Here is a 13,522-nt window from a genome sequence, read left to right on the forward strand (position 1 = left end):
AAACCACTTTTTTTCAAAATTAGCGCTAGTTACATTGGAACCCTGATATCTGTCAGGAATACCTGAATATCCCTTGACATGTATATATTTTTTTTTTAGAAGACAACCCAAAGTATTGATCTAGGCCCATTTTGGTATATTTCATGCCACCATTTCACCGCCAAATGTCATCAAATAAAAAAAAAAGTTCACTTTTTCACAAATTTTGTCACAAACTTTAGGTTTCCCACTGAAATTATTTACAAACAGCTTCTGCAATTAAGGCACAAATGGTTGTAAATGCTTCTTTGGGATCCCCTTTGTTCAGAAATAGCAGACTTATATGGCTTTGGCATTGCTTTTTGGTAATTAGAAGGCCACTAAATGCTGCTGCGCACCACACGTAAATTATGACCAGCAGTGAAGGGGTTAATTAGGTAGGTTGTAGGGAGCTTGCAGGGTTAATTTTAGCTTTAGGGTAGAGATCAGCCTCCCACCTGACACATCCCACCCCCTGATCCCTCCCAAACAGTTCTCTTCCCTCCCCCACCCCACAATTGTCCCCGCCATCTTAAGTACTGGCAGAAAGTCTGCCAGTACTAAATAAAAGGAGTTTTTCTTTTTTTTAATAAAAAAAAAAAAAATGTTTTAGCTGTGATGGACCCCTGCCTTAGCCCCAACCTCCATGATCCCCCCCCCCAGCTCTCTAACCCTCTCCCCTACCTAATTGCCGCCATCTTGGGTACTGGCAGCTGTCTGCCAGTACCCAATTTGCCCTAAAAAACATAATTTATGTAAGAACTTACCTGATAAATTCATTTCTTTCATATTAGCAAGAGTCCATGAGCTAGTGACGTATGGGATATACATTCCTACCAGGAGGGGCAAAGTTTCCCAAACCTTAAAATGCCTATAAATACACCCCTCACCACACCCACAATTCAGTTTAACAAATAGCCAAGAAGTGGGGTGATAAGAAAGTGCGAAAGCATAAAAAATAAGGAATTGGAATAATTGTGCTTTATACAAAAATCATAACCACCACAAAAAAAGGGCGGGCCTCATGGACTCTTGCTAATATGAAAGAAATGAATTTATCAGGTAAGTTCTTACATAAATTATGTTTTCTTTCATGTAATTAGCAAGAGTCCATGAGCTAGTGACGTATGGGATAATGATTACCCAAGATGTGGATCTTTCCACACAAGAGTCACTAGAGAGGGAGGGATAAAATAAAGACAGCCAATGCCTGCTGAAAATAATCCACACCCAAAATAAAGTTTAATGAAAAACATAAGCAGAAGATTCAAATTGAAACCGCTGCCTGAAGTACTTTTCTACCAAAAACTGTTTCAGAAGAAGAAAATACATCAAAATGGTAGAATTTAGTAAAAGTATGCAAAGAGGACCAAGTTGCTGCTTTGCAAATCTGATCAATCGAAGCTTCATTCCTAAATGCCCAGGAAGTAGAAACTGAACTAGTAGAATGAGCTGTAATCCTCTGAGGCGGAGTTTTACCCGACTCAACATAGGCAAGATGAATTAAAGATTTCAACCAAGATGCCAAAGAAATGGCAGAAGCTTTCTGGCCTTTCTAGAACCGGAAAAGATAACAAATAAACTAGAAGTCTTTCGGAAAGACTTAGTAGCTTCAACATAATATTTCAAAGCTCTAACAACATCCAAAGAATGCAACGATTTCTCCTTAGAATTCTTAGGATTAGGACATAATGAAGGAACCACAATGTCTCTACTAATGTTGTTGGAATTCACAACTTTAGGTAAAAATTCAAAAGAAGTTCGCAACACCGCCTTATCCTGATGAAAAATCAGAAAAGGAGACTCACAAGAAAGAGCAGAAAATTCAGAGACTCTTCTGGCAGAAGAGATTGCCAAAAGGAACAAAACTTTCCAAGAAAGCAATTTAATGTCCAATTAATGCATAGGTTCAAACGGGGGAGCTTGAAGAGCCCCCAGAACCAAATTCAAACTCCAAGGAGGAGAAATTGACTGAATGACAGGTTTTATACGAACCAAAGGTTGTACAAAACAATGAATATGAGGAAGATTAGCAATCCTTCTGTGAAAAAGAACAGAAAGAGCAGAGATTTGTCTTTCAAGGAACTTGCGGACAAACCTTTATCTAAACCATCCTGAAGAAAAATAAGTCTTCCAGACTCTAATATATCTCTCTAGATACAGATTTACGAGCCTGTCACATAGTATCAATCACAGAGTCAGAGAAACCTCTTTGACCAAGAATCAAGCGTTCAAACTCCATACCTTAAAATTAAGGTTTTGAGATCCTGATGGAAAAAAGAACCTTGAGACAGAAAGACTGGTCTTAACGGAAGAGTCCACAGCTGGCAAGAGGCCACCCGGACAAGATGCGCATACCAAAACCTGTGAGGCCATGCTGGAGCTACCAGCAGGACAAATGAGCATTCCTTAGAATATTGGAGAATACCCTTGGAAGGAGAAACTAGAGGCGGAAAGATATAGGCAGGATGACACTTGTAAGGAAGAGATAATGCATCCACTGCCTCCGCCCGAGGATCCCGGGATCCGGACAGATACCAGGTAAGTTTCTTGTTTAGATGAGAAGCCATCAGATCTATTTCGGGGAATTCCCACATTTGAACAATCTGAGGAAATACCTCTGGGTGAAGACCATTCGCCCAGGTGCAACGTTTGGCGACTGAGATAATCCGCTTTCCAATTGTCCATACCTGGAATATGAACCGCAGAGATTAGACAGGAGTTGGATTCCGCCCAAACCAAAATTCGAGATACTTCTTTCATAGCCAGAGGACTGTGAGTCCCTCCTTGATGATTGATGTATGCCACAGTTGTGACATTGTCTATCTGAAAAACAAATGAACAACTCTCTCTTCAGAAAAGGCCAAGACTGAAGAGCTCTGAAAATTGCACGGAGTTCCAAAATATTGATCGGAAATCTCACCTCCTGAGATTCCCAAACCCCTTGTGCCGTCAGATACCCCCACACAGCTCCCCAACCTGTAAGACTTGCATCTGTTGAGATTATAGTCCAGGTCGGAAGAACAAAGAAGCCCCCTGAACTAAACGATGGTGATCTGTCCACCATGTCAGAGAGTGTCGTATAATTGGTTTAAAGATATTAATTGAGATATCTTTGAGTAATCCCTGCACCATTGGTTCAGCATACAGAGCTGAAGAGGTCGCATGTGAAAAGGAGCAAAGGAGATCGCATCTGATGCTGCAGTCCTAAGACCTAAAATTTCCATGCATAAGGCTTACCAAAGGGAATGATTGTGACTGAAGGTTTTGACAAGCTGATAGCAATGTTAAACTTCTCTTGTCTGACAAGGACAGAGTCATAGACACTGAATCTATCTAGAAACCTAAAAAGGTTACCCTTGTCTGAGGAATCAATGAACTGATTGGTAAATTGATCCTCCAACCATGAACCAAGTACCAAGATATCGTCCAAATAAGGAAATACCAAAACCCTGTTCTCTGATTACAGAAAGAAGGGCACCGAGAACCTTTTGGAACTGAGGCTAGGCCAAACGGTAGAGCCACAAAACTGGTAATGCTTGTCTAAAAAGAGAATCTCAGACACTAAAAGTGATCTGGATGAATCGGAATATGCAGATACACAACCTGTAAATCTATTGTAGACATATAATGCCCTTGCTAAACAAAAGGCAGGATAGTCCTACAGAACCATCTTGAATGTTGGTATCCTTACATAACGATTCAATATTGATAGATCCGGAACTGGTCTGAAGGAATTGACCTTCTTGGTACAATGAAGAGATAAAATAAAACCCCAGCCCCTGTTCCAGAACTGGAACATAATTACTCCAGCCAACTCTAGATCTGAAACACATTTCAGAAATGCTGAGCCTTTGCTGTGTTAACTGGGACACGGGAAAGAAAAAAATCTCTTAGCAGGAAGCCTTAACTTGAAGCCAATTCTGTACCTTTCTGAAACAATGTTCTGAAACCAGAGATTGAGAACGGAATTGATCCAAATTTCTTTGAAGAAAACGTAATCTGCCCCATACCAGCTGAACTGGAATAAGGGCCGCACCTTTATGGGTACTTAGGAGCTGGCTATAGGTTTCAATAAGGCTTGAATATATTCCAAACTGGAAATAGTTTCCAAACTGATACCGCTCCTGAGGATGAAGGATCAGGCTTTTGTTCCTTGTTGTGAGGAAAAGAACGAAAAAAATGATTATTAAACCTAAATTTACCTTGGATTTTTTATCCTTTGGTAAAAAAGTTCCCTTCCTTCCAGAAACAGTTGAGATAATTTATTACCCTGGAAAGAAAAGGAAAGCAAAGTTGACTTAGAAGACATATCAGCATTCCAAGTTTAATCCATAAAGCTTTTCTAGCTAAAATAGCTAGAGACATATACCTGACATCAACTCTAATGATATCAAAAGATGGTATCACCAATAAAATTATTAGCATGTTATAGAATAATAATAATGCTATAAAATTATGATCTGTTACTTGTTGCGCTAAAACTTCTAACCAAAAAATTGAAGCTGCAGCAACATCCGCTAAAAATATAGCAGGTCTAAGAAGATTACCTGAACATAAGTAAGCTTTTCTTAGAAAGGATTCAATTTTCCTATTTAAAGGATCCTTAAATGAAGTACTATCTGCCGTAGGAATAGTAGTACATTTAGCAGGAGTAGAGACAGCCCCATAACCTTAGGGATTTTGTCCCAAAAAACTCTAATCTGTCAGATGGCACAGGATATAATTGCTTAAACGTTTAGAAGGAGTAAAAGAATTACCCAAATTGTTCCATTCCCTGGAAATTACTTCAGAAATAGCATCAGGGAGATTAAACACTTTTGGAATAACTACAGGAGATTTAAAAACCTTATTTAAACGTTTAGATTTAGTATCAAGAGGACCAGAATCCTCTATTTCTAAAGCAATTAATACTTCTTTAAATAAAGAACGAATAAATTCCATCTTGAACAAATACAAAGATTTATCAGCATCAACCTCTGAGACAGAAACCTCTGAACCAGAAGAACCATTATCAGTATCAGAATGATGATGTTCATTTAAAAATTCATCTGAAAAAAAGAGAAGTTTTAAAAGACTTTTATGTAAACTAGAAGGAGAAATAACAGACATAGCCTTCTAAATGGATTTAAAAAATAAAATCTCTTATATTTATCAGGAACACTCTGAAAATTAGATGTTGACGGAACAGCAACAGGTAATGTAACAGTACTAAAGGAAATTTTATCTGCATTAATAAGTTTGTCATGACATGCAATACAAACAACAGCTGGAGAAACAGATACCAAAAATTTATAGCAGATACACTTAGCTTGGTAGCTCCAGCACTGGGCAGTGATTTTCCTGAAGTATCTTCTGACTCAGTTGCAACGTGGAACATCTTGCAATATGTAATAGAAAAAACAACATATAAAGCAAAATTGATCAAATTCCTTAAATGACAGTTTCAGGAATGGGAAAAAAATGCCAGTGAACAAGCTTCTAGCAACCAGAAGCAATAAATAATGAGACTTAAATAATGTGGAGACAAAAGCGACGCCCATATTTTTTTAGCGCCAAACAAGACGCCCACATTATTTGGCGCCTAAATGCTTTTGGCGCCAAAAATGACACCACATCCGGAACGCCGACATTTTTTGCGCAAAAGGACGTCAAAAATGACGCAACTTCCGGCGACACGTATGACGCCGGAAACAGAAAAGATTTTTTGCGCCAAAAAAGTCCGCGCCGAGAATGACGCAATAAAATGAAGCATTTTCAGCCCCCGCGAGCCTAACAGCCCACAGGGAAAAAAAAGTCAAATTTTTTAAGGTAAGAAAAAAATGATTGATTCAAATGCATTATCCCAAATATGAAACTGACTGTCTGAAAAATAAGGAATGTTGAACATTCTGAGTCAAGGCAAATAAATGTTTGAATACATATATTTAGAACTTTAAAAACAAAGTGCCCAACCATAGCTTAGAGTGTCACAGAAAATAAGATTTACTTACCCCAGGACACTCATCTACATGTTTGTAGAAAGCCAAACCAGTACTGAAACGAGAATCAGCAGAGGTAATGGTATATAAATAAGAGTATATCGTCGATCTGAAAAGGGAGGTAAGAGATGAATCTCTACGACCGATAACAGAGAACCTATGAAATAGACCCCGTAGAAGGAGATCACTGCATTCAAATAGGCAATACTCTCCTCACATCCCTCTGACATTCACTGCACGCTGAGAGGAAAACCGGGCTCCAACTTGCTGCGGAGCGCATATCAACGTAGAATCTAGCACAAACTTACTTCACCACCTCCATAGGAGGCAAAGTTTGTAAAACTGAATTGTGGGTGTGGTGAGGGGTGTATTTATAGGCATTTTAAGGTTTGGGAAACTTTGCCCCTCCTGGTAGGAATGTATATCCCATACGTCACTAGCTCATGGACTCTTGCTAATTACATGAAAAAAACAAGTGTTTTTTTTTGCAATTTTTTGCAATTTTTAATGTTTTCTGTAGTGTAGCAGCCCCCCACAATACCCCAACCCCCTCCCCCTCCCAGATCCTTATATATTTATTTTTTTAAATTATTTTTTCCCCCCTCTTCCCTTCTCATTGGTGTCAGTGGCCAGCTAATCGCGCACTTGCCCCCCCCCTGCGCGCACGCGCGCCCCCGCACGCTCCCGGCACCCGGCGTGCACATAGCACTTACAGGAACCGGATGCCGGGTAGCGATGGGCCGCCCACCCGCTTCCCTGATATGCTCCCACCAACGAACCGGCACCATCGCTACCGGTGCAGAGAGGGCCACAGAGTGTCTCTCTCTGCATCGGAGTCTTCTGAAAAGGTATTGCAGGATGCCTCCATATGGAGGCATCACTGCAATACCCTGAGAGCTGCTGGAAGCGATTGCGATCGCTTCCAGCACTCTCTTAGACAACTGACGTACCAGGTACGTCTATTGTCATTAACTGGTTGTTAATGCATGACGTACCTGGTACGTCAGTTGTCATTAAGGGGTTAAGAAGCACAGAAAAACTGACACAGTTGAAATAACAATGAACAAAAATAGTTATAGCAACCAAATTTTCACAGTAAATGTATTAAGTTAGCAAAGGATTGCACCCACCAGCAAATGGATGATTAACACCTTAGTACCCAAAAACGGATAACAATTATATAATTAACGTTTTTCTCACAGTCAAATACACTGTCACAGGACTACTGTGACTGATTACCTCCCTCAAAATGGATTTTGAAGACCCCTGAGCTCTCTAGAGACGATCTGGATCATGGAGGATGAAGTAGACAGATTGTGACTGAATTTTTACTGCGCAAAAAAGCGCTAAAATAGGCCCCTCCCACTCATATTACAACAGTGGGGAAGCTCAGAAACTGTTTCTATGCAGAAAACAAAAATGGCCATGTGGTAAAAATCAAGCCCCAATAAGTTTTATCACCAAGTACCTCACAAAAAACGATTAACAAGCCAGTAAACGTTTTAAACATACATTTGAAAGTTATGTATTATTAATAAGCCTGCTACCAGTCGCATTTACTGCAGTTAAAGCTCATACATTATTTCAGTATTTACAGTATTTTCAGAGTCAATTCCATTCCTTAGAAAATACATTCAGTGCACACACACACACACATCAGCCTGATACCAGTCGCTATCGCTGCATTTAAGGCTGAACTTACTTTACAATGGCATCAGCAGTATTTTCTCAGTCAATTCCATTCCTCAGAAAATAATTTACTGCACATACCTATTTGTTGCAGGGGGGCCCTGCATGCTATTCCCCTTCTCTGAAGTTACCTCACTTTTCCTCAGATGAGAAACAGCCAGTGGGTCTTAGTTACGTCTGCTAAGGCCATAGAAAAAAACCCAGGCAGATTCTTCTTCTAAAGCTGCCTGAGAATAAACAGCACACTCCGGTGCCATTTAAAAATAACAAACTTTTGATTGTAGAAATAAAACTAAGTTAAAAAACACCACAGATCTCTCACAGCTTCCTATCTGTTAGGCTGCAAGAGAATGACTGAGTATGACAGGTGAGGTGAGGAGCTATATAGCAAGCTCTGCTGGGTAATTCTCTTGCAGTTTCCTGTTAGGAAGAGAAATATTCCATAAGTAATGGATGACCCGTGGACTGACTACACTTAACAGGAGAAAACCTATGCATAAGAAAATAGTGTAATTTGATTTGTATTAGGCATAATAATAAAGTTTAAACATACACCAGGTTCTCCCTGTGTACTTCGTTCTTCATTGAGAACTTCTACATAGCCGAGAGCTCTCACATTTCTATACCACACCTCTCTCAGGGACAGCTCCCTTTTTAATAGAATTCCATGAGGGCTGCCGATGCAAGTGTCAGAATGAAAATACACTCTAGGTTGGCAAATCTTTTTTAGAATCGGCCCCTTATTCTTTTCTGGGAGGATCATCTGAAGCACATGACTTGTAGGTACTAGGTACTTGACAAAATTATTTCTTCATGGAGTATGCCTGAACCACTAAATAGTCTTATGATTCCCCAAATCTCCAAAGCATCTGCTAACCAAAGTTCCAGAAATGACTGGAATACTCCTACAGACCGGCAGGTATAACTTCATGCTAGCTAGGCTGACAGTTTAACTAACCTCCTGTCATAATCTATTTCTTAGGTAACATTAAATGCAAAGAATATGGGACAGCAGTATAGGAAAAACAAACTTATCCAAAATACAACCCGTTAATAAAATATAAAGGAAGAGTACCTCAACAAATCTGAGGCACCATGTGCATTCTAGAATTTTTAGGTTTGTCTCCTAACTTTTTGATTTATTTTAATCACAATCACCATTCCCAGGCCGCCCAGAAAACTGTGTCTGGCTCCAAAGTCGATATACGTGTATCAGTATCATACAATTCTTTATACAGCAGATACACACAATCTCATACCTCTGGAGAAGGCCAAGTCACTCAACATTTCTTTTTCTTTAGATACATCAATAAAATAGTCTTCAAAGCTAGAATGTGCAGAAGGCTGAAAGATTTTCAAAGATTCTGTTGCCTTTTGAATCCTAGTAAAAAGATAAGACAAATAAGACACAAGTTAGAAAAGATGTATGTTTTAAAGGGGTAGTGAACTGTAAAATATATATTTTACCTGTTAAGAGTATTATAAATGGTTTACAAATAGTTCCTTTATCTTTATTTTGTCATTTGATATAGTTACACAATTTAGCAACATTATGATCTGTTTTTCCATAATGTATTGTTATGGTTTCATTTATAAAAACATAAAAGTCAAAATTCAAATGCACAAGCACAATTTAGTTTTAAATAGAATCAATCTTGCACTACACTTCCATTAGCAAAAAATGCTTCTAGTAATAGTTATCAGTTTTTACATGACAACCTTTACTGTGCACAGAGCATACTTTCCCCTTATAGTAATGAGTAATCACATACGGAGCGGCACAAAATCCGTGCCTCTAACAGCAGATTGGGACTTTTCTGAGTCGCCCGACAGACGTCACCCGGAAACCTCCAATCAGCAGTAAGTAGTTCAGTTCAGCTCCAACTTACACAATACTGTACGTGTAATCAAACAAACGCAAGGAAGAGTCACAGGAGATTTTGATTGGCTACTCCAGCGTCTGATTCAGGTATGTATTCGCACAGGTGCGAATACATACCTGCATCAGACGCTGGAGTAGCCAATCAAAATCCGCTGTGACTCTTCCTTGCGTTTGTTTGATTACACGTACAGTATTGTGTAAGTTGGAGCTGAACTGAACTACTTACTGCTGATTGGAGGTTTCCGGGTGACGTCTGTCGGGCGACTCAGAAAAGTCCCAATCTGCTGTTAGAGGCACGGATTTTGTGCCGCTCCGTATGTGAGTACTCTATACTATAGGGGGAAATTTTGTGAGCCCATCTGTGTTGGATCGACGATACTGTTTTATGTTTTAGCGCCTCTCTTCTCTCTTTCTTCTCCACAGTCAGGAATCCATTTGGATTACTTTTGGGAGTGCGGCCATCAAGTTCGACGTCTCTGTTCTGCAGCTATCACGAAAGCACCAGCACAGCCTCTGGGGTTTGACGATCCTACCTTTTTTCCATGAACAGAGCATACTTGCCTCATTCCAAAACATCACCCTTGCTCAGAGGGTACATAAATAATAACAAATGCAAGCCATCACCAGTGTATTGCAAAATATGCTTCTTTTCTAAATATGCATTAATGTGCAGATCATTTCTGAGTTTTATGCCCTATTAAATAATTCACTTTGTTTTACAAAAGCATAAGTAAAGTACAAAGAAAGAGACAGAAAAAAGTTCCAGACAAGCATTTCTTGCAGTTATAAAATTAGTTAATTTTTTTTACAGAAAATGTTAGTATTATGTCAAGCCACTTCCCTTGCATGCATCATCTGAAAAATACACAAATAAAGAGGTCCTACATAGCACACGTTTTTAGAACAAAGAGGGAAAACCAAAACAGAGTACCACAAAAATGTAATTGCAAAGAAAGAAAAAACTGACACCCTGTCTTCAGCCGACAAACAATTCTTCAAGTAACTATGAGCACAGACCAAGGAGTCGGGGAAGCACCTGATGAAACAGTCTAAGCTGAGAAATGCATTGCGTGTACAAAACAGTTTTACTAAACTTAGCAGTTCCCTCAACTCACTGGTGTGCGCTCACTGTTACTTTAAGAGGTGGTGTTCATCCTGGGGGGCAGCTAGAGCCATATCGCTTTCTTTACACACACAATTGTATGGTGTGATCTCAACTGTAAGTTGCTCTGTATATTTTAATTTTCCCTCTGATCAACACAGTTATGCTATGTGTATTGTAATGTCCTTTGTTAGGATTAAGATCTGTGCATATCCAGATCTTAGTGTGGTGATCTTTCACAAGAAAAAAATCCAGTGCAGAATAAAGCTGTACGGCACGAGAACTGCCTACTTCTGCATTTGAATCCTTACGAAGGATCCGAAAGCACATATCTAGTAATTTTTATTCTTTTTAAAAAAAAAAAATAATTATAAAGTTATGGAATAATTCTGAATTTGGGGATTTGTACTTGTATTAAATTATTAAAATACATTTTTATGATAGATCCTATTTTGGACATTTAAAAAAAAAAAATACATAAATTATGCTTACCTAATAATTTTCTTTTCTTCAGATGGAAAGAGTCCACAGCTGCATTCATGACTTTTGGGAAATAAGAACCTGGCCACCAGGAGGAGGCAGAGACACCCCAGCCAAAGGCTTAAATACTCCTTCCACTCCCCTCATTCCCCAGTCATTCTGCCGAGGAACAAGGAACAGTAGAAGAAATATCAGGATGAAAAGGTGCCAGAAGAATACAAATACAGACGCCCCACATAAAAAATACAGGTGGGGAGCTGTGACTCTTTCCATCTGAAGAAAAGAAAAAAAAAAATCAGGTAAGCATAATTTATTTTTTTCTTCATAAATAGAAAGAGTCCACAGCTAAATTCATTACTTTTGGGAAAATACCGAAGCTAGAGAGGACACAATGCCAAGACGGGACGATACAAGAGGCGGCCCAATCTGAGGGCACCAGGCCTGAAACCACTACCCAACAAAACCCCACTTTGTCCGAAGCCGAGAACATTCAAAGGAAAAAGCCCCAAGGACACTGATCCACAGATAGTCCGGAAGCCTAGCTAGAGACCGCAAAATCAGACTCAACTGAGCCAACAGTCCTCCAGGATTCACCGTCGCCCAGCGGTCGGCCCCCAACCACACACAACAACTGAAGACTTAACCTCAAGTTGTCGGCACTTAGAATACAGAAGTATTACACACAAATACATGTAGCAGACCCAGACAAGGTAAACACCCGAGTCAAGAACACACAGCTGTCATCAAGACGACCCAGAGAGAATACTTTACTAAGAAGTAAAATGCGACTAAACAAGATATCGCATTGTAAAAACTCCAAGACAGAGGCACCCTCTAGGCAATCCCAGCTGCCAGACCAACACATAGGTCCCAAAAGGGGAGAAGTATAGAACATTAACTAGGCCCATTACACCCAAAGGAACAACAATCTCAGGACCTACTTCCAGCCGGGCCAGCATAAGCGTCAGTAGGTCCTTCAGCCATTCCACAGAGCTCGGGACCCCCCCTCCCTCCGAAACTCCATAAAGACAGTCGACAAGGCCGAAGACCCAGAAGAGTCTAGCAAAGGCCCATCTCGACGCGGAGCCAGCAAGATTCCAGAGAGCATGCCTCACTCCAAATAGGTTAAACCCTCTGTTCCATCCCCTGAATATAGGAAAAATCCTAAACAAGGCCTCCATAGGAGAACAAGCCCCCCTAAGAGAAAGAGTGCCATTAGAGACAGAGCACCTGCCCACGATGTACAAGGCTGAATAAGAGACCACTCGCCAATGCAGATGAACCTGGAAGGAATCCCCTGAAAAACTTAGCGCACAGAAGGGTGCATTAGCTGCAGCGGTTAAGCTATAATCCTTCGCCTGCAGAACCGCAAAGCCATCAGGTTACGTCAGCAAACCGTCCAAGGGAAACCGTTCATTGAGCGTAGGCAAAGCTAATGAGTAGCGGCACTCCGGAAATCTGGCCAACCGTGACCAGATCTACTAGCCAGACCAAAGCCCAAATTCCCAGAACAGGAGAACCTCAAACCCGCCCTAGATCCTGAAAAGACCGGTAACTACCCGCAACGGGATCCACAAGGGAAAACGTTGAGCAAAAGCCTCAGCAACCGGAAGAACCAGGGCGATGACAGGTTTGAAAACAGACCCACAGGGAGATATTACTGTAATATCCAGGAGAACAAGAAAACTTTGCAAGTCCCGACCCAAGGAAGAGACCACCCCATACCGAAGCCCAACGGTCCAAAGGAGCTAAGGCATCTCAAACCAAGATACTAGAGTCCATAGGCGTTCGACTGCCACAAGACGCCCAAAGCAAGGGAATACCAGGAGGACAAGGTCACACGATCAAAAGCTAGTCTCCACCTCACCATACGAGACAGAGGAGTACCTGAAACCAAGGATGTGGAGCATTCCCAGATCCGGGAAAAATCCTAAGCAGAGTCCAAAGAACTCTCTCAAAAGGAAATTCAGGTCCCCAAAGGAGACCCAACTCACATGGAGGAAGGGACAAAATCCAAAGGGTCTCGAAAAAGAGAGCAACTCTCGCCCGAAGGGAAACCCAAGGCCCCATAAGGAGACCTAACCCACATGGGGAAGTACAAAGGTCTCACTGACAAGAGAACAACGGAAGGAACATGTCCACATGACAATTCCTAGAGCCTCTGAAAGGCTAAACCGCCTTAAACCAGCGGTAAAGGAGGTGCTAAACCCCCAATCCTCCCACGTGAGGAAGAATATACACTAGGTCCCGAGAGAATCGGAAGCAAAAGGAGAGATGCAGCGGAACGCCGCTGGCCCAGTCAACCAACTTGAAGCCTCAATAAGGACTGAAACAATCCTTCCAGCCTCACAGACCCACGAGTCCTTGTTA

At 40.8% G+C, this 13,522-nt stretch overlaps 1 protein-coding gene across 2 annotated transcripts in view; it reads right to left on the reverse strand.

Moving 5' to 3' along the window:
• TRIM36 (tripartite motif containing 36) overlaps positions 1-13,522 on the reverse strand; it is a 367,128-nt gene that overhangs the window by 67,908 nt on the left and 285,698 nt on the right. For both annotated transcript variants that reach the window (XM_053701564.1, XM_053701563.1), the window contains one exon: positions 8,948-9,069. In XM_053701564.1, the coding sequence (XP_053557539.1) occupies positions 8,948-9,069 (122 nt within the window). The remainder of the gene's footprint in view (positions 1-8,947; positions 9,070-13,522) is intronic.

The sequence above is a fragment of the Bombina bombina genome, chromosome 2 (genome assembly GCF_027579735.1).
Source record: "Bombina bombina isolate aBomBom1 chromosome 2, aBomBom1.pri, whole genome shotgun sequence".
NCBI lineage: Eukaryota > Metazoa > Chordata > Amphibia > Anura > Bombinatoridae > Bombina > Bombina bombina.